The sequence below is a fragment of the Motacilla alba genome, chromosome 2, assembly GCF_015832195.1.
Source record: "Motacilla alba alba isolate MOTALB_02 chromosome 2, Motacilla_alba_V1.0_pri, whole genome shotgun sequence".
Lineage (NCBI taxonomy): Eukaryota > Metazoa > Chordata > Aves > Passeriformes > Motacillidae > Motacilla > Motacilla alba.
Window position 1 is genome coordinate 84,286,224 of NC_052017.1, and position 27,360 is coordinate 84,313,583.

At 38.0% G+C, this 27,360-nt stretch overlaps 1 protein-coding gene across 3 annotated transcripts; it reads left to right on the forward strand.

Annotated features, from left to right (window-relative positions):
- Positions 1–25,132, forward strand: VSTM2A (V-set and transmembrane domain containing 2A). 3 transcript variants are annotated; one of them, XM_038126975.1, is made up of 5 exons: positions 1–679; positions 2,963–3,129; positions 4,084–4,134; positions 7,491–7,827; positions 23,405–23,535. In XM_038126975.1, exons 1-5 carry the CDS (start codon positions 601–603, stop codon positions 23,449–23,451), a joined length of 681 nt encoding a protein of 226 aa, XP_037982903.1. In that variant the 5' UTR covers positions 1–600; the 3' UTR covers positions 23,452–23,535. The 3 variants fall into 3 exon arrangements, with proteins under 3 accessions (XP_037982903.1, XP_037982901.1, XP_037982902.1); XM_038126973.1 differs by lacking the exon at positions 23,405–23,535 and adding an exon at positions 23,665–25,132 and having other exon boundaries at positions 5–679; XM_038126974.1 differs by lacking the exon at positions 23,405–23,535 and adding an exon at positions 23,543–25,132 and having other exon boundaries at positions 6–679.
- Positions 25,133–27,360: the final 2,228 nt, after the last annotated feature.

Below are 27,360 nucleotides of genomic sequence, written 5' to 3' on the forward strand. Positions count from 1 at the left end.
GCATCAGAGGCAGTAGAAGTTAGAACAGGTAGAGGTGTAGAGTATGAGGAGGGAGAGGGAAGGGTTAAAGGCATTATCGCAGCCATTAGAAGGAAAAGTTGTAGCAATACAAGCACAGTAGACTTCTCTTTCCCCCTCTGCCCCCCTCCTTTTCTTTCCCCTACTCCTCTCTTCCCAAGCTGGATCAGTGTGTAGGGAGGGCAGTCATCACGCCATCCTGAGCAGCAAGAGCTGACGTTGGACGAAGCTGCCAGGTAGCTGAAAAAAGGCACAGAAGGCAGCTGATACCCACTTTTCAACGGTTTGTGTTTTTTTTTAGTCTGTATCTGGACTTCAAGCAACACAGCGCCTGAGACAGCTCATCTGAACTACGCTGTATTGCAATACTCGCTCTTCTCAAAGAAAAAGACTCCACTGAGCAGCAGAATGCTGCCAGTGTCGCAGCCAGGTCTACAATACAGAGCCTTTTTGTAACATTGCAAATTTCTTTCTCTTCAGATATTTGAAATACATACATACACTTATATATCAGTTCTTTCTTTTCTGAGGACACCTTTGGCTTTTTTTTTTTTTTCCCTGATGTGACTTCTTCATCTTGGAATGATGGGGATCTTTCTAGCTTATATTGGATTCATTTTCTTTTCAGTTATGTATATTCAACAAGGACTTTCTACCCAAGGTAAGATCACTTATTGTCAAATATGTGTGTGTCTGGTTTTCTATGCTAAAACAGACTGAGAAGAGGATGGGGGGGGGGGGGGAGGAAGAAAGGGAAAAAGAAGGAAAACAACGAAAATGTGTAAGAGATGAGGACACCAAACATCAGGTTTACATTTAGTTTGTACAGACAAGATTGTCTGTAAATAGGAAAAGAAGTGAGAAGTTTCCCAAAAGTAGAAATAGAAAAGGCTTCCTTTACCCAAATGCAAAGAGGGAAATAGCAGGCACCTTGGAGAGGAGTGAAGGGGTGCTGGGGAATGGACATGCATGTGCTTGAGCTGTGCATGTTGTTATAGGGGCATGTTTGCATACAATAAACACCTACCCGTGCATGCATAATTATTGCATTCAGACCAAGTACCGGCTGGCTAAACCTACTGCTTCTCTTAAAATATTGCAGTCTCCTTCCGTGCTGCTTTCCCTTTCCTCTCTTATTATCCTGCAATCCTCAGAATAAGACCTTCATTCCTATTCCGCGACTATGTGCATTTCTACCACTCACCCCCCAAAAAAAAAAAAGGAGAAAAAGACAAAATCGACTTCTTTGAATACCTCCCCCACCCCGCCGCCTTCCTCCCTCCCTCCCTCCCTCTCCTCCGCCGAAAGGCGCGCCTTGCATTCCAAGCAGCCCCGGCGCTGCAGGAGCCGGGTGTTCGGGACCCCGAGGCTGCGGCGCCGCCGTCAGCACCACGGACAGATCGCGCTCGCTGCCCGCTGCCCCCGCCTGGACCGGAGCCTGCTGCCCGCTCCCACCGCCCCCTGCCCGCTGCCCCCGCCTGGTCCTGCTCCTGCCGCCCCCTGCCCGCCGCCCGCTGCCCCTGCTCGCCCTCCCCTGCCCGCAGCTCCCCGCGGCTTGGCGCTTGGCGGTGCCACCGGGGGCATGCCGGCAGTACTCCCCTCCGTGTCCCCACGCCGCTCACGCGCACTGACCAGGAGGGGAGAGAAGGAGCAAACCGAAAAGAAGCCCCAAAACAAACTTACTAGCACCGAACACACAAAATGCACGGTCCTTTTGGCAGTTTGAGTTGGTGACTAGCAATGGCTGGCTGGTGGGGGTGGGGGTCTGAAAAAGGGGCACCGTGGAATGTACAGCTAGCAGCTTTGAAAGTATTTGTTGCCAGGCACAGATGTAAGGGTAAAGAGAAGTAACACTGGCTACCAAAATATCCCACCAATTCCAGGTTGGCTAGGAAGACTGTATATAGAGAGGGGAAGAGGGGAGGAGACAATGAGCAATATTTCTTTTGCATCACATTTCCTTCAGATCATAATGTGCTCTAGTCAATCTGTAGCAATTCATAACAGAAAGCAACATTGCAGAGCCTTTCCAATGTTTCCTCTTCTTGAAACATAGCATTTATTTATTAGATTGTTTCTCTGCAGTCCCCCTCACTTGACTATCATGATTCATTATGTTGCACAATTTTAAAGTGAGTGATAGGAAGGATGAGAAGGAAGTAAAAACTGAGACTTAAAGAATTACTGATGCCTTGGACAATGTCTACCAGCATTAGCTTTTGTACCTAGCAGTGGTAAACTGAAATGGGCAGATCCTGTTGGAGGACTGAGATACAAATATTGTTAGTTCTAGAAAGTGTCTGCTGGGACTGAGAAACAGAAGGTGAATTGACTTTTGGTCTGATTATACAAGCAGAGGTTCTCAGAATCTGAGTAACTAAGTCAGGTAAGGCCTTTAAAAAGGACATTTGACGAGTGATTGTAACACTTACTCAGAAGAGTACCCAGTGGTGCCTGTGCCAACAGCTGCTTCAGCTGGCTATGGAACGTTTAACAATTTACAGGTCTACAGCTCAGCTCCACAAAATACAATAAAACAGTCTGATTATTTTCCTCTCCTAAAGTGATCTTGTACAAAATCCCTCAGTGAGTCTGGTGAAATGTTGCATTCTGCCCAAGGGTATTTGGACCTAATTATGTGAAACTTCACCAGCTCATGGGAGCAAGCAGGGGGATCTATAGCATTTCCCATGAGCAGAATTGAGAGTGTAAAGATGGTGGATTTGTGCATAAGGGAGGAAAAACATACCTGGGTGTGAGAAAAACTGGGGGAGATAATGTGTGAGACACTCAAGAGATTAAAAAAATTAAAAGAGTGGGAATAAGGAAACAAAACAGAGAATTTGAAAGGGGGGAGTTGAAGGAAACAGAAAAAAAAAAACCACACAAGAAGCACAGCATAAATGATTAGAAGGTAACAATATGTTATGCACTTGTTTTACAGCAAAATTCACAGAGTTTCCCCGAAATGTCACGGCCACTGAAGGGCAGAACGTGGAGATGTCTTGTGCTTTCCAAAGTGGCTCTACTTCAGTGTACCTTGAAATCCAGTGGTGGTTTCTGCGGGCAGCTGAGGACCAAGAGGCTGGAGCTGAGGTGACAGGCACTCAGGTACTGATCCTCTGCCATGGGGTCTTAAAACCACCAGAAGAATGCTACAGAAAGGATGGGGACTAAAGGGGAGAAGGAAAGAAGGGAAGAGCAGAGGGAAGGAGCAGAGACAGGTTCTCATCTTCATAGGGACTTAATTTTGACTATGAAATGACAGAGCAGGAACCTGCAGAGAAAAATGCCCACCTCAGGGGTTGGTGCCTTTGGGGTCTGTCACTTTGACGATGCAGCTAGGGTTTTGTTCACAAAACCATACAGGTTTTCCAAAGTGTATTTCCTCACACCCCCCTCCCCCCATGTTTATTTATATTTTTATTAATATTATTATCATTATTGCTTTCCCTTATTTCATTTTCCCTTGGCAAGCAGCTGTTCAAAGATTGCTCCTCGTGAGAATTTTGTATTTCCCATGTGGCAAGATCCTACACGTGCCTTCCAATTCCCAGCTAGCGCAGCCGAGTTGGCAGCCCCAACTCCGTAAGCAGTTGATACAGGAGGGCACACGCAGGAGGGGGCGGGGGAGACAGGGGGGAACCAATGTCCCTAAAGAAGTAAAAACCCCAAATCAGTCAACAGCATGATTTCATCTTTTTGAGAGGGACAGGATGGGCCATGTCCATTCACGCTGCCATTCGGGACACTCCTCCCTATGGCCGCCGCTATCTCCTCACCGGGGCCGGCAGGAGACGCCCATGCGAGGCGGAGGGCGGAGGCTCCGCGGGTCCGCGTCCCTCGGCCGCCCGGGCCGCCCGGGCCGGCTGTTCCCCGGCTGTTCCCCTTCTGTCCCCTTCTGTCCCCGGCTGTTCCCCGGCTGTCTCCGGCTGTCCCCGGCGCGGCCCGCAGGTGGCAGGCGCGGTGCGCCGCTCCACGGCCTCCGCAGCGGGGCGGGAGTGGGAGCGGGGCGCGGAGCGGGACGAGGGCCGGAGACCCACGGCGGCGCTCCTTTCCCTGCAGGTGGAGCTCCTGCCCGAGCGGGACCTGGACAGCGACGGCACGAAGATTAGCGTAAGTGTCGCCGCAGGGCGCGGGCAGTCCCCGCCGGCCGGGGGTCGCTTCCTCAGTCAGGGCCCAGCCCGCCTCCGAGCGCCCAGTCTGCTCCTGCCCCCCATCTCCTCCCCATCCGCACCGCAGGCTGCGGGTAGCTGGCAGCCCGCGGCTCAGCGCTTGGACTCGATGATCTTAAGAGGTCTTCTCCAACCTAAATACTTGATTCTGTAATTCTGTGACTACTTCCTTGACGATCCTGGCAGAGGGTGTCAGGACAGCCTTTCCCCATGGAGCCCCCCCACACCCCTGGACATGGAGGCATCGACCAGCATGGTCGAGGCAAAGTCCATTGGCAGACTGTACCCTGTGAAAAATTCAGCCTGCACCTTTCCTTGCATTTCTTGTTCACATTTACCCTGGACAAGTGCCGAGTCTTCCTTAGCAGATCTCCAAAGTTGGTTTTAAGGCTGAAATTTGTCCATGAAGCTGCACTTTCCTTTAGTGGGGTGTGCGACTGCTTAAATGGGTATTTTCTCAGGTCCATACCCGCTGGCAAAAGGAGAGCTCAGAAAGGCTTTGGACAAAACCTCCCCATTGGGAGCAATCTCAACTCTGCCACAGAGACTCAGTTTTACGAAACTGAGATTCTGACACCAGCTACCAATCTGCTGCCTGGAGATTAAACCAGAATTTTATCTCAACAGAATTATAAAGCAGCGTTGCTCTATTCCCCCTGCTGCTGTTGCCTGCAGGGAGAGGATGCCTTCCACAGCCGACTCATGTCCTGAGTCAGGCGCAGCCAGAAGGCTGCTTCTGACCTCAGAATAGGTCAGATCCTTCTCCCTCAGCATCCCAAGAAATGTATGGTGGTGGGATGATGGTGTGGTGCTCACTGCAGTGAAAAGACACAGATACTAAGCAGATACTGCAGCATGAATATTCCCGTTGAGCCCAGAGGGGTTTTCCCTTTCTCTGACATAATCGCTTTGGAAGTGTTTTTTAGCTGCAGACAAGGCTTTAATACCAGCAAAGCTTAAAACAGCAACAAATAAAGGGGAATAATTTCTGACAAATCCTTTACTCAGCTGTTTTTTGATGCCTGCAAATAACAAACCAGATAATTACATCAGGTCAAAGTACACCTAAGTATAGCTGAAGGGCATTTATAAATGAGGATTCAGGTTTGCTGTGTTCAATACAATACAAATTCTAGCTATGCTTACATTTTCTGTGGTACTTCTCGCCATCAACTAGAAACTATTTGTGTCATGGACCATATCTTCAGTTGCATTTGTAGACTGTCTTACAAATGAGGCTCACATGTGGTCCTTGGTTACTATTCTACTAGACATAGGGCTAGCAGATAATTCATTTCTTATCAATACTGGCTCATTTGAAATCCTGAAAGTAATCCATAAGAACTGAAACACGATATAGATTGTAAAGCTTGTCTCATCTTTGAAGTTACAAATTTCTTTCATTATATATAATAATAATTCATGAGAAGGTATGTACAGTGCTCCTATAAGCCTTCATAAAACATTTATTTTATATTTGTAATAAAATTCAAAATTATGTAGATGTCTACTTTTTATCTACTTTCTACAAATGTAGCCTTTTTTTAAAGGCATACACAACTCCATTAGTACTAATGTAAATTACCATAAAGAAGAGAAAACTAAAGTACATTTAATAAATACTTTTTAAAATGCTAGATGTGGGCTGAAGTACACCATTTCTATTTGTTCTAAATGATAAAGCAGCACAAACTGAAACATGCAGATGTGTTGCTTGCAAGAATTTCCAAATTTCAAATGCAAAAGTCAAAAACAATTCTGTTTTTCACCAGGGCTATGCAGCACTGGTAATTTTGTGGCTCTTGCATAGGAGCAAATGAAGTCACAGTATGACCTACCAATCCTCTTTCCATTCATATGAATCTTCTTTAATCCTTTTGCTGAACATGAATTGTTCAGCAGAGATATATTGTTATTGAATATGATTTAAATAACTATCCAGCACTTTCTGTGCAATTAATATTGCATACATTATGCCTGTAAGTATGTAATCTATACTTTCAACTCAGTTTGCCAAGTGTAAATTCAGAGCTGGGTACAACACAATAGGCTATAAAGTCCATCCAGTACCTTAAAGCAATGACATATTCACGAGTACTGCTCTTCAATTTATCAAGAAGACATAATAGGTGCCTTGCCAACACTGGTTACTACAGTAGGCCAAGCTGTCAGAAGCAATATATTGTACAATCCCCAATAACATGTGTCTAGCTGCAATCTAGTGGTTCTCTATTTTTGTGATCTACCATGTATTCATCATCTTGATGTCTCCTTATTGGCTGTTACTGATAAGACACAAAGCAACCTTTGCATCCATGTTTGTGTAACGATGGAAGTAAACCAGGTTCAGAAGTTCTTCTAAGATGAAGATTTATATCCCATGGAATACATTTTAACTGGCTTCCTGTGGGGCAACAGATATTAATTCAGATAGAGCATAATAGAAAATTAATTAAATATAAATTCTCTGAAGTGATGAGCATACAGAAAGGAATCTGTGTTAACTTTTCCCAATGCATCTTAATACCTATCTCACATTTCTGGATGTATAATTTACTCATGTGTGTTTTAATTATCAGAAATAATAATATGTTATGTTGCCCTCAGATATTAGAACTAATTAAAAATAAGTCAGGAGTCTTTTTTTAGCTGGCAATTTTTAAAACAATTCTGAACATGTACTCTAATAAGTACACAGATAAACAAGACAAAAGAAACATCCTGACACAATATGTCTTGTTATCATTAACAGAAAAAAATACCAAAAATTTAGACACACTTGAAGGAGAAAAACTGAATGCAAAATATAGTTTCAATACAGTGAAGAGTACAGGCTAATCTAATAAATAGTTATTTACATGGTTTAAATCCTCATCTCTGACAAAATTGTTAATGCACTAGTTTGGAAACGGAATTATTCAATAAAGCCAACTAACTGGAAAGGTTTAACCAATAAAGTACATGGATACTAGGTTTACATAAGAAAGCTCATTAAGAATGTTCATGATCTTAAGCAATTAATTGGAATGAACATAGTAGTTTGGAGGTTTTTTTTCTGGGGCTAATTAAATTTCAGAGCAAACTATCTAAGCAGATTTGGAAAGAAGATGTCAGGCATCCTCACAGATACAATTAGCTATACTCATCCTTGCTGTAATTTCCCTGCAGTAAGCACAATCACACCATTGGGTAAATTGGTGCTATGCCCATAGAGTTTTTCCTAAGAAAGAAGAATTCATGACAATGGTTTTTTCTCTGTTTTTGTTTTTGTGTTGTTTTTCCCTGGAAAATCTGCAGACAGTGAAAGTACAAGGGAATGACATCTCCCACAAGCTGCAGATTTCAAAAGTGAGGAAAAAGGATGAAGGCTTGTATGAGTGCAGGGTGACCGATGCCAACTATGGAGACCTTCAGGAATACAAGGCCCAGGCGTTTCTCAAAGTCAATGCTAACAGCCACTCTCGGCGAATGCAAGCCTTTGAGGCATCCCCCATGTGGTTGCAAGACATGAAACCTCGTAGAAACATCTCAGCAGCTGTCCCAAGTAGCATCCACAATTCTGCCAATCAGCGTGTACGTGCCACCTCCAGCCCTGAAGCAGCAGCCAAAATCCCCAAACAAAGTCCACAATCAGGTATGGTAAAGCATTTTGAGCTTTCATTTGATTGCTTACCAGCATGTAAAAGGAGGCTAAATCAACAAGGTAACCAGGAATTGTGACTAGGAAGAGTGTGGTGCTCATTTGTTCCTCCCTCTCTCTGGTTATATTCTTCCTGCTATCTCTTTACTTCCTAAAATCCGAAGAATAAGTTTCTGAGCAGAAGAAGCAAAAAACCTTAAACTTCTATTTGTGGATTTTCTCTCTACCAGTTTTACCCACCTTAGGCTAGCTCTCAAATCAAAGCTTAGTTTTTCCTGCAGTGTGTGTGGAGAGACAGGGGCATGTCAGTGAATGACTCATCTCATATTAAGATGTCTGTGCATGATTAATTAAATAAAACAGTCATCCAGATGTGTTTCTTCCTAAGTTATTTTACACCAGTCACCTACCTTATATCTTCAACATTTGTTAAAATTAATCTACTTTCACTGACAATCTTGTTTTCCTAAGGAAGTTGACTTCTAAATCTAAGCAGACCTTAGAGATGCCAGATAGTGTCTCTGTTGTGTAGGCTTTAGAAAGACCATTGATGTATCAGAGAGTGTCTGTTTGTCATCTTCAAGTGCTTGATCATTGGCTTTGGAATCAAGGGTTAAAATGGCAGTGCCTCCATTGTCTGTCATGTAGAAATTAACATTTTATACATTTTGTTGGGGGTACTTTATTCACCACTGCATACAAAACCTATAATCAATATCAGTCTTAATTTCCTACATCGATACCATAAAATTCACAGTGATGCAAAACTACATGAATATACAGGAAGTGCAGTTCTATATGATGGCAGTAAAGAAATGGACAAGATAAAAAACTGAGATGTTGTAAATGATTAAATATCCTCTGGAAAACAAACTGTGCAAGTTTAAGGGTTTCTGAGTTACTTCTATTTAAACTGTTGGCCAATGTAAGGCACAAAATCACAGCATACCTTAAAATATGTAATGGGAGCTAATTAACTCTGATGCACCATTTTTCTCCTAGTAGGTTGTTAAATCAAAAACTGTGAATACAACAAATTTCACAGCACACCTGTTGTGAAATCACTTCAAAGTTACAGGCAAGAAAAGTTAGAAAGACTTTTTTATGAGGAAAATGCATTTCCGTACAGATTGGAACAATATGATTATTCATATAAAATTCTTATTACTGTTAAAAAAGGTGATGCACATACTATCAATATTTTACCTCTGTATACAGTTTTTAAAATGTATGTAAGTTACATTCAGTTTTCTTTTCCTGAAATGGAGTCACTTTCATTTTTCAGCTCTTCCAAAAATATCTAAGCTCTTAGAAGAAAATAAATATTTCACTTGATTTAAAACCACCATTCTACCATGGCTTTCCTTTCAGATAAATGTATACACTTCTTATTTTCTATTGAACTCATACACTTCAAAGCAGCAGACTTTTCCATAAAGGGAAAACTCTGCTTTCTATTCCATCTTATGTGAAATTAATTAAAATAGTCAGAGGTTTATGAAATATGTAGCAACAGACTATGCTGCATTGCGGCCGAAGTGTGCACAAAACAGCTAATCTACTAAATCATTTTGGATGTATAATTAACTCTATAGTATTGTTTATGTCCTCAGTCCAAGCAATGTCTTGACTGATTACTGGACATGTCTTATTTGAGATCTTATAGGTTATTACATGAAAAAGTCCCTGTTAGAGGAAAAAAAAATCTTTAATTTTTGACTTGAGCAAAGATTAATGCAGATCAAGTACAGACAATCCTATTAAAATAATTTAAAAATGGAACAGATAAAATATAATTTAGTTTATTAGTTCATTTTTTATGACAAAGCACAGACAAATGCTACATTCATCAGAGGTGTAGCTTATCTACTGAAGAAATAAAAGTGTACCAGGAATCACTCATATGCCTAATTTCAATGTAATAGTCACTTGCTACAAAAATGATTTGTGGTATTTTTGACATCAGATTTTAAACATCAGTTAAACTGCTGAGAACCAAGATTTCCTTTCCTTTACTTGAGCATATCTTGGCCTGGCTCTTCCAGCTGTGGTGAGATTTGGGTTTTCATTCCATTTTACAGTTGTTCTACAGTAGTAAAAATACCCACAGGAGCACAAGGAAGTGGGGAGTTTTAGCTTTATCTAACTTAGAGGAGAAACATCAGCTGAGGGAGGGGATATGTCAGTTGTGAGACCTCAAATAAAGCAGAAAAGAGGTTTCATAGATGTTAATAGTCTATTTTTTTATGATACAGAATGATAATACTCACCTTATCAGAGTCTTCTCCTCTTTAGCTTCATGCTAACCATATTTATGCATGCACAAGACTGCTGTGTGACTATGTTATATGTAAGCGATGTATTCATCCAGCCTAGAACTTTGAAACACGTCTGAATACAAATGTATGATAATTAAGTACACATTTGTACTTGAAAGATGTACAGGTTGTGATGTTTGTTCATGTTGAGTAAAACATTGACTTCAGCATTACTCCTTGAAGAGCAAAGTACTACTAACCCTAGGTAACTATATCAAATATTCTCCAGTATAAAAAGCTGGTACGTAGTTATTGGCAAGCAATAAATTTTACTGCCATGCTCACAGATTATTGTGAAATACGTTTACAGCAATGGGAGACATGACACTGTGGAATTATTGGGAGTTCTGTATTCAGCTACTGCTGAAGAACTTGGCTACTAATATATGAAAAATTGACTCTGATTTTATGATTATTTTGTCCCTAAAGATTATTTTTTAAAGTGCATAACACTCTACTCGACTTCTTCTATCCTGAAGTACACTGTTTATTTCTTAACAATAGATATTTACTGTGTAGCTATGTAAAAACATTTTACAGTCACTACCATTTTTAAACATCAGCACTTCCCAACTGAACAGATATTTCTCCTATTCTCTTACACTGTTCAAAAGTAACAATATCAGTGATAACTGTCAGGGAGCTATATAGCTACAGCTGACAAATTAAAGTGTGTGAGGCCCATTCAGTATTTTGCAATGCTCTGAAAAGTATTATTGAGTGTAAAAAAGAATATTTATTACTGTAAGCATAATGGAGATTCAATACAGGAAGAAATAGCTAATGAGAAGATCTCCCACAGAGTCTTCATAGATTATGCTCAGAAGCACTACATAACTATCTCAAAGTCAAAAAAGTCAGGAAAGCAGAACTCTAAGCCAACACAGCTTGACCCTTTCATTTCATAATTATGGGCTGCAGCAAATGAAGTAACCCATCACAGCTTAATAGGAATCTGAGTAATTTGAGAGAGTAATCTGCATACATCCAAAAAATGTCCTATGCAGGTGGAGTGACAGACATATTTTTTTCCTGAAGTATTCATAACAATCTATCTTAGTCCCAAGGTAAAAGTACAGAGTTATGACAAAGCTTTGCAATTCTAAGGAATTAAATGGGGTCCTAGAGCTAAAATGAATTCAGGTGAAAGGAAGCTAAATAACCTCCAAGCTGCAGCAAATGTCATTGTTTCATGGATACAAATCTAAACTAACTCTGCTGTCTGCGTTCAAATCGCTCAACATTTATAGCAACAAAATCAGCTGAAGAATTTGTTGTGCTGAGAATGAGTATATCCCCCAAGCTCTTCCTGTTCTGCCAATGCTCTGTTAAAGCACTCAAAGCCATTAGTTGCTTTTCAGACTCAAGAAGATCAGTCTCAGAGAATTACAGCTGAAGAACTGACAATTAGGTCAATTTTCTGCCTGCTTATATACAGACTCTGCACATTTCTAGCAACTTTTTGTTCTTTCATGAAGTCACAAATTCATCTGTTAAGCTATCTACATGCCAAAACTTCCTGTGATGATGGCAGAGTTCCAATGAATGACTTGAAATTAACTCAGAGGAGAAGGTGGTACTTACCTAGGCAGAGTGACCTGGATTCTTGGCATCATAAATCCCACTGAGAAGCTTATCATCTGGCGTGAATGCAAAAAAAAAGAAGATAATTTTTTTTCTTCAGTCTGTTCATACTGACAAACTGAGGACACTACTTCCTGTCTCCAGTTTTATCTAGAGAATCTAGGAAACGTTTGTCATCAACCTGTTTTAAGCACTTATTTTATGTCCAGTTTGGAATATTTTAGGATATAAACCAGTTTCAATGTTGGAGTTTTTTTATTCTTTTTAATTTATGTTCCATCTCCTCTCAAAGCAAAGGAACAAAATGTCTGCTCTAGCCTCCACCAAGGTGACAACCACCATTACTGCTTTCTTCCCTAAAAGAGCCTTTGGCTTTCACAGTTACGGAAGAAAACTACTTTTCATAGTTACTTTGGAAACTGAGTACTCATAAGTCTGGGAGGCACCACCATTACTGTGATTGTGGCATAACAAAAATTCATGTCTCTGTGTCCTTTGGACTTCATGAAAGCAAAAACCCATTGACGTCTTTGTCCTTCTTGTTCTGAACCTTATTCAGCTGCTCTCAAAAATGCTTACAAAAACATTATTCCAATTTACACCTGTATGAACTGCAGCCTCTGTTTTTACTTGAAATATACACTTTGATTCCCTCTTCATGAAAAGATGCTGCTCTATTTCTTTTAGCTTCTCAAAATAATGGAATCAATTCAAACCATGTTAGTTAATGTAGCCCTAATAACTAGTTAGCTCTTGACCTTGAAACTATAAACATCTTTTGAAAGTGCTAATGTGCTCTGAATAAATTAATTGACAAAGCAACACCTTTACAGCAGCTAACCCTCCACCCTTTGTTTTTATAACGCCAGATTTTCCAATGCAAAATCAACTCAATAATGCCTTATGTTTCTTTTAAAAACCCACATCTTAATTTCTTTTATGTGTACTTATTGATAGAACAAAATGCATACAAGTACTTAAAATCCTGTTCCTGGTGCTTAGTTCACCTAAACCCAGAAAGAAGCTCTTCTTGGTGTGTCTGCAGTTCTAACTCCTGTCACAAGCACGAGGTTATCAGCTTTTTGTAGCCTTCCCTCATTGCCTTTGCCAATCATTGATACTATGCCAACTTCCATTCATTTCTATCCCTCTTATAGAAACACAGGCTTGAGAATTAAGAAGAGAGAGCATCACCAGCCACTACTTGTTCCTTTTTCTTGTTCTACAAGTTCGAGCAGTTGTGCTATCCCACATGCCCGTACCAGACTGAGTCCTTGGGTATGCTTCATTACAAACATATTCTTTCTGAAATCAGAGATATTATTTTCAACCTTAGTTATGCCCACGTTTAAACACTAATAATGAATCACAAGAGAAGATAATGGTTTTCTGAAATTTCTTGAGACAATATTTGGGATTTGTTGTTAAAAAAATGACAGCATCACTGTAACTCATATTTCTGTAAAAATGATGGTATTTGGATGCTGCATTAGTTATTTTTTTCTTATGAAGCTGTTCATGAAATGAGAACAGACACAGTTGAAACTAAATGTACAAAGTCTAAGAAAATAATTTTGCACTTTACCCATCTACATTGTAGTTTATATAATGCACATGTACTGAGATCTTTCCTAATCTTTTAGTAATATTGCCAGTGCGTTTCACTGACTGTCATTGCTATATATGCACTTAATCATCTCTCTTCCTTTGTTTTAGCTGCTTAAAAATAAACCTTTCAGACTAACCTCATGTTCAGAGCAAAATTCACATACAAAGGTCTGGTAAGAGACCACTCAAGAGCTCCCAGAGTAGCAGAATCACAGTAGCTCTCTTCTACATGCCTGATACAACTTTCTTTGGTAAATACTACTAGAAAGATTGCAGGTGGGCACACATTCAGTAAACAAAGAGAAGAAAATAAAGGAAAAAGAGGGGATAAAAAGAGGTCGGGGGGAAGCTGTGTATGATTTGTTTGTCAGCTCACTCAAATTGCTTTTCATTGCTTCACAATCAGACAGATTGCACTGGGTCATCAGAGATTGCAGCATATGTGACAGGGCCTGCTCTTGAAATAACTGATGGGATTTCCTTGCTTCAGAACACAGCCCATTTGTTACATGACAGATACACAGCAAAGCAGAGGATATTTTCGCTTTTTTCAGATGAGAAGCAGGAAGTTTCCCTTCTATGGTGTCCTGCTTCATTGGGAAATTCCTTTGCATCACATAAAATGGAAAAGAATGGGTGCAATTATCTGCTGCCTGGAATGGATACAACTCTGCTGAAGTCTAAAGGATGTCATTCATCTAAAAGAGCAAAAAATTTGGCTAGAGGATGAAGATGAATTCTCCTCTACTCATAATGTGAGAATGAATTACAAGAAGAATTGAAGCTTTGCTCTGCTTGTACCACCTGATAAAGTTTAGGACAGTGAAGGTTTCTGGGAACTGAATGAAGGGAAGGAAAACACCTGAAAACAGCTCTTTTCAGCTTGCAGATTCAGGGGGAGAAGGCATTCTTGATGGTGGGTTTTGTTGCTTCACTTTTTTTCTGTGTGCTTTTTCTTCACCTTTGATCATCTTTTTTCTAGCGTTTCTTTTTGAAACCTTAGCCTAGACTATCCAGAAAGCTCAACAATATCAGTATCTTCTTATTCCCTAGAGAGGCATTTTATATTTATTAAATAATTTAAAAGCTTCAAAGATATTCCAGAGATTGTTACTATATTTATGCTGGAGTAATAATCGATTCTTCTTTGTTGATGGTAAAGCTGGATGGTATTTTCAGAGAATCTAATGGTCTTGCTGCCTTCTTTGAGAAGACTACTTCAAATTCCATTTTACTCTATCATAAATTGCCACTGTACTTTTTGGCAGTGCAAATTGTTATCTTGTCTGTGCGTGGGTGTTCTAGTCAGATCCATCTCACTGCAGTTTGATCCCCCACCTACTCACGAATGCTACTATCTTGGAAAAAAGCTGCCTAATTTTCTGTGAATAAAAATGTGAAAGTTATTTGCACAGCCCCATTTACAGTGCTTCAGACATTTAATCTGTGTGCTCATCAACCAACAAAAATACAAAAAAAGATCTGGATGCTACTTCTGCTGACATTCCTGTTTTTACTGCTGTTATTACCTCAGCTGCTGTTGTTTCCTGTGACAGTGACTGAGGATTTTGGCCACCAAATCACAGCCATGGGGCAATAAGGATTATAGAAATGACTTCAACGAGGCTACGGAAGAAGGTGTATCCATCGCCAGTTCATTCTGTGCCACTGAAAGAAAAAGTTGAAAAGACAAGATATTTTGTCAAGGAGCAACATCAAATCAATCATGAAGCCAAGAATTAGGAGTAGGTGTCACAGGGAGCTATACATTTAGAGAGTGCACGTCCCTTTAGTAGAATTATAATGTTAGATAATATGACTACATAGGTTTGTGCCTGTCTGAAATGCTGACAAAACAACAGGTCAATTACCTGTTTTGTACTTTTCTGAATTATTACCACACATTCAATATTTACCATTCAGGGACCATCTTTTACCTGAAGAGTCTTTGAATATTGATTAATGATATTTCACAGTTATGATTAATCCCACATCTCACATGTATTTGGCCAAATACTTTGAGCTTCATTCTCAGAGTCCAAAATTTTCAAACTAGTGTACTGTGATTATAGGGGAGATTTTTAAATTATTTTTATTTGCATTGTTTTTTTGGGGTTTTTTTGTTGTTTGTTTGTTTGTTTTTTCGCAAAACAGAAGTACCAAGGGTGGAGGTTTTGGATTGTGATCACTGATTTAGCTTTAGCAGTTTAAAATGTTGCCAGACAAAGTATTTGTCTTACTCTAATCAGAAGTCATTGCCCCAGATATGGGTGGTAGGCGGAAATAGGTGTCCACTGCTCAGCTTTCCTAGTTCACAGTGTCAAGCCTCTATATTGTCATAAAGGTGTCAATGACAGCTGATAAACTAAAACAGGGCTCTTAAATTGAGATAGGTGAAGAGATTGCATGGGGTTTGCTTGTATCACTTTTACTATTGGGGATTTAATTTCCATAAGAGGGGGAGGTAGAGAGATGGAGGCACTATCATTTTAAACTGCTCCAGCTAAACCCATTAAAAACTTGTGAGTCATAGCTCTTAGACAGAGGCACCTTCAGTTAGTCAGAGACATTGTTCTTATCTCTGTTAACAACTGCATTATTCACCAGGCAAACAAAGCATCAGAGGATGGTCCCTGCCTCAAAACACTTGCTATCTAGGAATCAGACAAGAAAAAACACTCATCCACTGGAAACATAGCTAAATTTCATGAAAATAGTTCTTATATTAATGATATAAACAGAAGGAGACTGGGTTGACTGTCGGTCAAACATAAGCCTACGTGTTAGGTGTGAAAAATGAGAAAAGGAGAACTGCATGTCACATATTGAAATATTGACAAAAAAATCAGAATTTTTATTCTGTATTACAATACCTTCTTTGCATATGTTTTTCATGACAGTGCTGTTGAAGATGATAGTGTAATATTAAGTATCACCCACTTAAATTTTCTTTCCAATAGATGAAAAAATTAACGAGATACAAAAAGCAAAGGGGCAAAAGGACAAGTGCAATTCTCTTTTTCCTGTTGTTACTTTATGGTATCTTTCAAGAATGGATCCATTTACTGTTTAATTAAATGTGTATATATCAGATATACACAAATTAATAAACACATTACAAAAATGCTGAGCAGTTTGTGTTGGAGGTGTGTTTAGTTGCAACAGCACAAGCTGGCTACTAAAAAATTGAATCAATTCAAGCATTTTTGTTTACAGCCTAAATTCCACCTTCATTCAGTAGAGGGCATAACAAAATGAAGCTATAGTAATGATATAAAAGTATGAGGATGAGTTACCACAGAACAGTCAGAAAAAAACTGCATTTGCTTTAGCAGATAAATACAAATAAACCAGTTTATATTTTTTATGTCACACTTAAAAAAAGGTCTAAGATATTTTTTATCCATGGTTTTGAGAGATAGGATTAAAGAGATGAATGAGAGGGAAAAGTGCCTAGTGCTGATAAGAGCAGTCAAAAACCTACTGCCAGTTGTTCTGAAACAATAACAATTATCCATTGCATTTGGTTAGGCTTGCAACCCTCCCCCTCAGCTTTGAACCAGGGCAATAGACATTGTTTCCTGGACTGCTTCTCACAAAGTTTTATTTAAATACCTAACACTGATATTTTACAGACTATATGCAAACACCTCTTTCAGCAACCATTTTCCCAAAAAGTACTCTCTCACTGAAATAGAAACAGCTGAAGTCAATGCTTTACTTACACATGTGAAAAGATTTTAAAACTTTGCAAGTCCAAACACCAGCTAAAGGAAGGAAGAGAAATAGGATGTCTGCTACAAAAAGCTGATGTTTGGACATTTGTGACTGTAGGCAGAATGTCATTCTCCTGAGAAAGTCAGGGAAGATGGAGAAATTGGCTAAGTCAAGTACACTATCCATTTAATCTTTCTGAAAAGCTGTGTTCAAACTCAACAGTCACTTTTGGCTATTTTCATCAGAAAAGTACAAACATCTATAATTGTTGATGAACTGCCCATTTTAATTATATGTTTAAGGATCTTACACCTCCCTCCTGTCTGTTCAAGGCAAAAGGATGACAGGGTTGAATAATTTTGGTGATCTCATTTTCATCTTTGAGAAAGACATTAGAGATTCTCTTAGCTTCTTCATAGTGCATGATGGCTCAATTAGGAAGCCTGGGTCTGCTCATGAGGCTTAAAAATGAGATATGAACAAGAGCATTTCTTTAAGAATTAAACAGGGAATGATGACTCTCAGGTATGTTCTAGTAGTAAGACAAAAATGACAAGAATTAAATATTTCTCTAGCTAGGAGTTAATGTCAGGAATGATGTAGAAAGTGATCTGAATGTAAAATTCCAGTTTATTTCTCACCAGTACACCCTTAATTCTACTTCTGTCCACCTTGGCCTTGTGCAAATGAAGAAGTCATTCAAAGTCCCACTCCTCTTTCCTTCTCCTTTCATTCTTCTATCTGTTGTCCTTTTATAGTTTTGCTATGGCTTGTTCTGGACCGCTGCCTGAAGCCAAGTATAATTTTTCCTACATGCTACCAATATTTGAAGTCTCCTCTAGTTTTTTCTCTTCCAAGTATTTCCATCTCAAGTTTGCATTAGAGCATGACCTGAGGTGTAGCTGGCAGCAAGGTAAAGGCTGTGACCTGCCTTGGCCCACAAAGGGCTCCAGAAGTTATTGTGGCTCAGATTTCTGGAAGAACTCTCTCCTGTGTTTAGGGTTAGAAAGTTGTAACTTTTTTTTGCCCCATTACAAGACTGGACACTTCTAGGTGCCTTATCTAGTAAAAGCTAAGGATTAAGCATCCATCTAGAATACCATTTCTCATCTACTCTTCTGGGCATCACTAACAGAAAATGAATAGACATCAGATAAACAGAGCTACATGCTGAGTGCAAAGTGTAAGCAGACTTCAGGGAAATTCAATACGTAACCTGTTCTAAATTTCTTCTGGTGTGTGAGACAAATTCATTTGCCCTCTGCAGTATGTGATGAACAAATCACATTATTTTAAGCTGATTACTGTACAGCCAATGGAGAAAGATGGAATAAAAGTGTAAAAAAAGGGGTCTTCATTGAATATGAATGATACTTATTGCTCATCTTTATTCAGTCATTCAGTTCCCCAAAATTAAACACAGACGACTAAGCCCTAAAATACAGTTGCAAAGTCATTCCCCCAAAGAGAGAAAGGGGATTTTACATTTGCGGATAAGAAAATTTCTTCCTGAGTGTGGGTATATTTATCCCAACACTATAGAAGAGATATACACAATTGCGATTTATGCAATTCAGAGGAATAAGAATGATAGCAATTGGGAGGCCAGGGGGGAAGAATCTATTTATTAAAAACCTGTGTGAGACATATTCAAATAAAACTTCAAATAAAATCAGTCATACTTGGTTTTACCTGGCTTTATGGAAATAAAACTGCACATATCCTCCAAGTAATCTTATGGTTCATTTATGTCTCCAGTAAAATTAAGGCAGATATCACATGAACTTTTACTTACTTTTCCTGGAAATAATACAAAATTATGATTTTGTCTGGGTTCAACTGGGGCTGAAAAGAAGAGTATTTCAAATCTGACAGTATAAAGCGAAGCTAAATATTGCAAAACCAGGCATTTAAAGATGGAAAACCTCAGCACAAATTCCTGAAAAATTAAGCTTCCAAGGTTTCAACATCTCTGTGATTTCAGAAATCAGTAGAACAACAAAATTAACTCATACTCAGCACAGCCCAAATATATGTCTCTGAAATATATGTGTGGATATTTTGGCCTAATGTAATCTGTACAGAGAATCTGTGATTAACTTCTGTGTAACTGGCTGTATTTCTCCTGTACTGGTCAGCACAAAGCCCAGACTCTGCTAAGGCATTACTCTTTCCTGTGATCAGTGGGTTACTACTTAAAGGAAACTCAAGGATACTCTAACTAAACCTATTGGTTAGTAAAGTACTAAAGAAATGCTGTTGAATTTTCAGATTCCTTCTGTTAAATGTATGAGAATACACTGTGCATTGTACACACAGCTGTAAGGAGACAATTTTCAGAGGCTCTGGCAGCTATTGAGGCTCAGAATGCTGGATGCTATTACATCCTAGAGAAATCCTAAACCTTACAAAGCACAAGGAATGCCAAACTTGCTAAACTTCAATTCTGGCAGATGCAAACTGTTTGAGACCCAGGGTGGTTTACCATGTAAGGTATTCTTGCAAATAGAAGATGCTAAAATTTTAGTTCCTGAGGCAGCTACTTTGTTCACAATTCAGCATTTCATCTAGTTGTGAAAATATATGGGCAAAATTATTCAACCATCCCTGCTTGCATCCCCAAATCCCATGTATCATACACAAATTTTGTCTGCTCAATATCTTAGTGAAGGCAAGGGATCATGCCTGTTTGCATTCAGGCATGGAATGAGTAACTACCTTGTTTACCAGTTGCATACTTCTGGTGCCTTTATTTTATAATTAGGTGCTCTAAAATTCATGTCATTAACAGAGCAAAATTGGTGTGGGGTTCATACACCATGAGCCTTGAAATGTAAGCATTTGTGGCAGAGACTTTATGTCATTTTAAACACTAGGGTCACAATTATTTATCAGTATTTTTTCTTCTTTGTGTTTTTACCATTCAAGTAAATCATAAATTCAAATAAAACACAGTTTCAAGCACTTTAATGTCATGAACTAATCTTTCATGCTGTTGCACAAAAACTCATCATCACATGCCTTTGGCAATATAGCATTTGTTTACAGGAGAAAGCTGAGTATTTCGGGGACATTTGCCCTTTTGGATGTATGTTAGGAGCAGGAAATAAAAGAAAACTTATGGGGATTTTCATATCACAAGAAGAATTTAACTGGATCCCCATGGCTGACAGGTGAAACTGTGAGAGTTGTGAGAATATCCACACATCAAGTGGAGTTTAACTAATAATGTAGAAATAATACACACATATATTACATGACAGTTCTTCTGAGTGAATGTCTTTGAGGATTACATAATTGCAGTTCAGCTTTACCCAGTGTTGTTGACCTGCAATAAAATTTCTTTTAGCTCTCATTATTTTAATTAGAAAATAATGCTTGAAATGGTGGGATAATGAATAATCAGTTTATCAAATCCACAGTCAGATAGACAGCTTTTAACTTACATTAACATGCTCACAGTTCAGGTGTTACTATTCAAGTCCTAGTCAGAATGGTAGACTAAAAACACACCTGCATGGTAGCCTGAATTTGGATACAGTGGAATTGAACCTCTGATTTAAGCATTCTATGACGTCCAGCTTCTGTCAAATGGAAATTTATGAAAAATTTTTGTCACTTTTTCTTTCAAGATGGAAAACAGAATAATAAAATAAGACCAAAAATGACAGAATATGAAAAGAAAAAACAAGAAAAAGCTGCTTTCAGTTTAGCTATGTTCTTGTTCTACCTTTGTAGCTTTGACTCTTGCAAAATCTAAACAAATACTTAGGTTCATGAAAGAAAAAATATGATTCTTCTTCTCTGGAAAAGAAAAACTAAATCTGAGTATACTTTCACTTCAATTCTATTTCATAAAGCATCATTGAAAAGGTGAGAGCACACCCAATAGCCATATATGTCACTGTATATTTCAAGTCAATTTTGTGTGGGCTGATACATGACCAAAAATTTCTCTGTTTTGATTAAACAGCATCTTAGAAACTATTAAATCAGATTAAGATCCAATAACCAGTTCCCAAAACCTTGCAGAAGACTCTATTACAGTTTTTTTTCCCAATAATCCTAATAGCCCCTTTTTCACATAGAAACTGAAATTGTTTTAGTTGTTACTTCTCCTAATTTTTTCCAATATGTTTAGAACTGTTTTAGCGTGCACTTACTGCATGTCTCTAGTCTAAATCCCCTGCAAAATAAACAAACTTGCTGCTTAGAGAAGAAAATGGATGTAGAACCTGTGAAATTAATTGGAGGGATGTCATGATTTATTCAGAAAATGAACATTTTAAATAAAAAAGTTAAGTGTATGCATTATATGTTGCCCCCTAATTTGAGGATTTACACATTGTCTTATTGGAAAAAGCAAAATGAAAACAAAAATCAGAGAATATCTGCAAATATGGTGCTGCTTTTCCCACTGTGACATATTTTAAGTTAAACTTATTTTATATTATACTTTTTCTCTTCTGCAGAGCTTTAAAATTCTCAAATTGTAATATCATTAATTGTTATGAAATTTCTTTTAAAATACATTCATGAGATTCTTCCAAGTTCCATTATATGTATTTTGTGCAGACAAAATGTATCTCTAAAGACCTCTTTAGAGTTGTATTGAGACATATTTCCTTAGTTCAATCAAAAAAAAATATTTAATGGAATAAACCAAGTAAAAAAATACTTTCAATACATCAGGAAATGATCTAACACTAACAAACATTCTAACTCAGTTTTGCTAACCTTGTTAGGGAAAGAAAAGTCTTCATAAAAATCTGTCAACTGCCAGCTTTTGCAGAGAGAGAGAACAAAGTCATGCTGCAGTAAAACTAAAACCAGAAATCGAACTCTTGGGTTCAAGATCATAAATACTATCTGTGTGAGAACAACACATAGCAAAAAGTTGCAGCAAATTTGCTTGCATATCTGCTTGTTTGTAATACAGAGCAAGTGTCCTGAGAAGCACAGCAAACTATGGCAGTGCACTACAAGTAACGTTATCGGATGGGCAGGACAACAGGGCTTCTCACCCACATCTTCTTTCAGTAGAAACTAAGCTCAAAGTTCTCTTGGACTTCTCTTGGGAAAATGTTATTAATGTATTTGAGACAAGTTTTCATTTAAAAGTTAATATTTATTTAGCAATTCAGTTCACACACATGTAATTGAAATATCACTATTGCTCAGAAGATTTTGTGTATGTGACAGAGGACTAGGAGTGTTTTATGGAAATTGCTGTATATGTAACATCTCACACCATATATTTAGCAAAGCAAGCAGTGTTCATCTAAAGTCTGTGATTTAGTTTCATCCCCATTTCAAAAACGAAAAAATTACTAAAGGCAGGAACAGAAATACTTCTTGCTTTACTTATAGTTAGCAGATACGTAGAACAATGTTACATCCGAAAACTTTAAAAAAGCTGAGCACTTACCTGGATTTCTTTTTGCTTTCATTGTGTATATTCTTTATGATAAGATAAATGTGCTTTTGGGGGCTGTGATGAAATCCATAATGTATTTTAATATTAGGTTCTTTACAAAAATATCTCATACATGATTTATAGATAAAAAACCCAACATTATATTACAAGTCCATCATTATGGATTGCTTACAACACCATTGTTACCCTGTTACAGGACTGATGCCTCTAACTATCAATAGTATTCATCCTTTTCAAAGACATAACAGATCTAAAATCTATTAATCATGCATCAACCTGTTATAAGCTGAACTTCTACTTGCAATGCTGCCAAATTGCACTTATAGTTTTGACCTCAAGTAATTAGTTTTAAATTCTGAATGTAATTCCAAATGATATGGGGAGTTATCAAGCACTGAGACTTGGCATGTATGACAACTAAATATTCATGCCCTTGGTGTGTGAACATTTCAGTTTAATCAGTCTTGCCCCTAATGGTTTTATTCTGCTAGCACACAAAAGTTGTGGGTTTAGAAATATTTATACCATTGTTTTCATAGCTTTTTAAAAAGAAAACAAAGTCTGGGATAATATAATTTCTCAAAAAATAAATAGCCCAAACCTTTTGGCAGTCTGTTTCCCCCTTGTAAATAGCACAGTCATTTGCCTGTGTGTCCTCTGATTTACAAGAAAACACTCTTTAGCCGCTGGATGAGTTTTTTGTTAGCAGTCAGTGTTGTGATGCTGGAAATTATTTTGTAAAGAACACTCTGAGTGGAAGGTGTTTGGTTTTGTTCCTCTTGGTTTATGGTTTCATTGGGTAATACTGGTTAAAAAGACAGACAAGAAAAAAAAAAAGAAGCAAATCAAAACAAGAAAAAAAAACCTCCCTGGGACTGAAATACTTTGTATGTGTTGTTGTTTGCAGTGCATGCCAAGACATTCATGGGCACCAGAGCCAACCTGGCGAGCTAATTAAATAAATAAATGTATATGTTTAAAACAGCCTTATAAGGAGCATTGGAAATCTGCAAGATGAGCGAATATCTTATAACTTCTTCCGCAGGTGCGAGGATAGCTACAAGCCATGGACTTTCTGTCCTGCTTCTTGTTTGTGGCTTTGTGAAGGGTGCTTTGCTTTAATCTAAAAGTGCTGACTTTTTCCAATATCACTTTCTCTTCTTAAAGCAAAGAGCAAATCGCCTGTAAAATCCACGGAGCGGACAGCAAAGTTGACCCTAACCTCCAACCACCACTCTGCACCCAATGTACTCTAAATCTCTACACAAGGAGCACCTTCTTCAGGAAGTACAAACAAAATTATTAAATAAATAAAATAAAATAAAATAAATATTATAAAAAAAAGAAGAGGATACCACATGTTTTCTTGATATATCTTATTTTCTTTGGCGTATCACTGATATTTTATTTGAAGAGAACTGGTGTGATGTAATCAAACGTTTTGTAACAGCAAGACCTAGTTTCCTTTTCTTTCGGCAAGGAGAAGCCTCATCCTTGACTTCTCAGGGGTTGGCCTGCGAGTCCTCAGTATTACAGAATTAACCATGGATGACATTTGGTTTCCTACACTGAAAGAACCGTTCCAGCCTGGAAGTAAAAAGAGGCCAAATAATGAAACAAACTATAGTGATTTAAAATAAATAGAATACACACAAACTTTATCAAAAAAACTTTTTTTTTTTTTTTGCATGAGGAATAGGAATAATCTACTAAGCAGCTCAGCAGACTAGGGGACGTTGTTTCTGAAAAACATATGAGGATATTTTTCTTCTGAGATTTTTTTCTTTTTGCTTTTCAATATATTATTCTTTTCCCCCTTTGATGTTTTTTTCCTGTCTTTGTGTTTTTTCTTGTTCAATGATGGCAAATACCAACTTAGGCCAACCCCTGATGACTATGTGGAGGTTTATATATATATACATCTCTTTTTTTGTGTGTGTGCGTTCTATATTTCAGTGTGTTTTCTCTAATTTTGCAACTCCTGTATATGCAAAACCAACTTAAATTCTGTAAATTGCTTACAGTCTGTGTGATATAACTTCAGAGTAGACATACTTTGGTCCTCATGCAAGCCAGTTTTTAATATTATCTATATGTCGTGCCACCACGAAACATCTTTATTTCATTTTTTGACAAATCATCACTTTTTAGTTTTTAGTTCAGTAATGTGTGGATTTTGTAATGCATATCTTCACTTTGACGGGTTTGACTCCCTTCAGCCCTCTGTTTACTCTGTAAATGCACATTAAAATTTGTTATGGTCTCTAGACAATGAATTATTTTAGTTTGTATGTTGTGTTGGAGTTCAGATGCTGAAAGCTCTTTGAACTTGTGATGTTTATAGAAGATGAAGTGATTCAATCACTAGAGACTGTAAAATGCAGGTTTGCAGTCAAATACTGCGCATAAAGGAAGGTTAGAAACAGAAAACAGACAAATAAACCAGAATGTGTCTTTAAGGATGTTCTTTTGGTAAAGAGTTTTAGGAAAGTGAATTTCTTACACTGATAAAATATATTTGCATCACAGCTCCTTCTACATGGCCAAAGAAGTGTCTTTCTTTGCTTTTTCTGAAAGTGGATTGTCATTACTCATTGATATTCTCAATTAAAATACTTTTTGTCTGTGAAATGAATGTGAGAATTTTGCTGTTGAATGATGTAATATGTGTTACATGAATTACATTCATTAATGCAGGAAGCAAAAATTGCTACCATTTGCAGCTGCAATCAGGAAGGTTTTTTGCTTTTTCCCGTCTTTCCACTGATGCTGAAAAATTCACACCCTTTCATTTATCAGCACAGACAATCACATACACCACATGCTTATTATGATCTATTTATAGCAGCATTAAGTAGCTGCAGTGTGGTCAGCTGTGTGATTTCTCTGAATCTGAGAAATCTGTGTGATTTCTCACTTTGTAAGTACTGCGGAAGAAATTTTAAAAGTATATTTATTATCTCACCAGTCTATGGTCTACAGGCCTAACATTTTATTTCAAAATGCTCATAAGTCCAATGTCTTCTCCCATTACTTTCAAAGGATAAAGAACAAATAAAGGCATAGAATCAACATTTTTTAACCTAATGCTTTGGGACAGGATAACATATTTGTGCAGATCTAATTTTCCATAAATTCTGTAGTATAAGCTTGACTGGAATAGTCAGTCTTTTTTCAGTTTTAGACAAGTCTTAGCAGTAATAAAGAAAGCAGAAGTTTAGCATAATACAAAAAAAATCAGGTGTTACCATCTGTAGAAATAAAATTTCTTGTATTTCAACATAAAATTGATGACCTACGTGTAATGTTGTATATTGAGAAAGTTTTTCTCCACAGTTATAACAGTTTATCAGGCTACTGACAAAGAAATTAAAAACTGTCCCCATTAAAATGTTCCAAATCAAAGCCAATATTGGGGATCAGAGAGGACGTAAAGAGGAAGGAAAAAGTCAAGGGGCAGAGCTTTTTTTAAGTCTTACTTTCTGAACACACCTATGGAAACAAACTTTGAGGGTTCTGGAGAAAAATCTCCATTTTCTTTCTGAAACAGATATCTATGACTGGATGATGTGAGAATCTCCTGCTTGGAGATTGGAAACTTGTTTCCATTAGTCTTAACTGGAACCAAATGCTTAATGTCACATGTGTTTCACTTGTTTACTGTATCCATATATCTTGTATGAATATTCCATGTGTGCACATAGAGACTACTCATCATGGCATATGGAATTTGACAGCACAGTTTAGCCTCACATTGCTTAAGTTGTTACTATGTTAAACTGACACTGTGTTTTGCTTTATGCTGTTAGCTGCTTGGATATAAATCACCATGTACTAGGAATTCAGATTAAAGAATGAGCTGAAATTAAAAGCAGAATTCTAGACCACTTGGATTAGTGTGATGCAAGCCCAAAGATATTGCCATGTTGAGATCTGCTATTGTACAACTTTGTCAGCAAAAAAAAAAGGACAAAAGACATCTGTAGGAGTTTGAAAAGCCTTTAAATTTTCCATGTGATGCTAAGAGGACACAAAAATTGTCCTCCTTTCCCTCTTGAAACAACATACCCAGATTCTTTAGATGAGGCTGATTGAGCCCCTCTGGTTGCAGAGCACAGCTTTAGTTTCTGCCAATCTGTGTGGATGCAGAAACAACAGGAGCAGGTATTACATTTCTAAATTATAGACTGTGTCTTAACAGCTATTCTTCAAATTGAGAAGAATCTCTAGAATTTCTCAAAATGGAAGTTAAGATACAGTAGGCACCCTTGTTTCTAAGAATTCTGTTATTAATAATATTTGGCGTAGGAATGAAACTACTACCCTTTTCTGCCAGGTGCAGTTCTTGTTTGGATTTAACACAAAGAGATTTTTAAAAAGTGGCTTAATTAAATACTGAAAAGCTCCCTGTTGAGTAGGGTATCTAGAAGGGCAATTTGCATCTAGCAGTCATAGTATCTCTTAGCTCAATGTCCTTATCCCTTTTACAAAATGAGTCCAGTTTTGAGGTGATCTTTTACATGATTCATGCTTCTCAATTTGTGTCCCCAAAGCCGCATTGCATATGGTGACGTTCTTCAGGTCTTTACAACAGGTTTTGCTTTTCATAGAAGAATAAACATGGGTGAGTATGAAGCACTTTTGAATTTCAAGGTATATGCCCCCTACGCTCATACACTTTGAGACCTGATATATCATTAGGCTAAAAGAAACATGTTCCAGCCCCATGAGGTGTCAATGACAGCCTTTATATAACATGGAAAAAAAGATCCATGGAATTTCGGTACTGCTACCAGGGATTAGTACGGCAGCAGAGCCTGTCTCAAAAATTCTCCTTTTCAGTGGCTATTAAATATTCTTTTC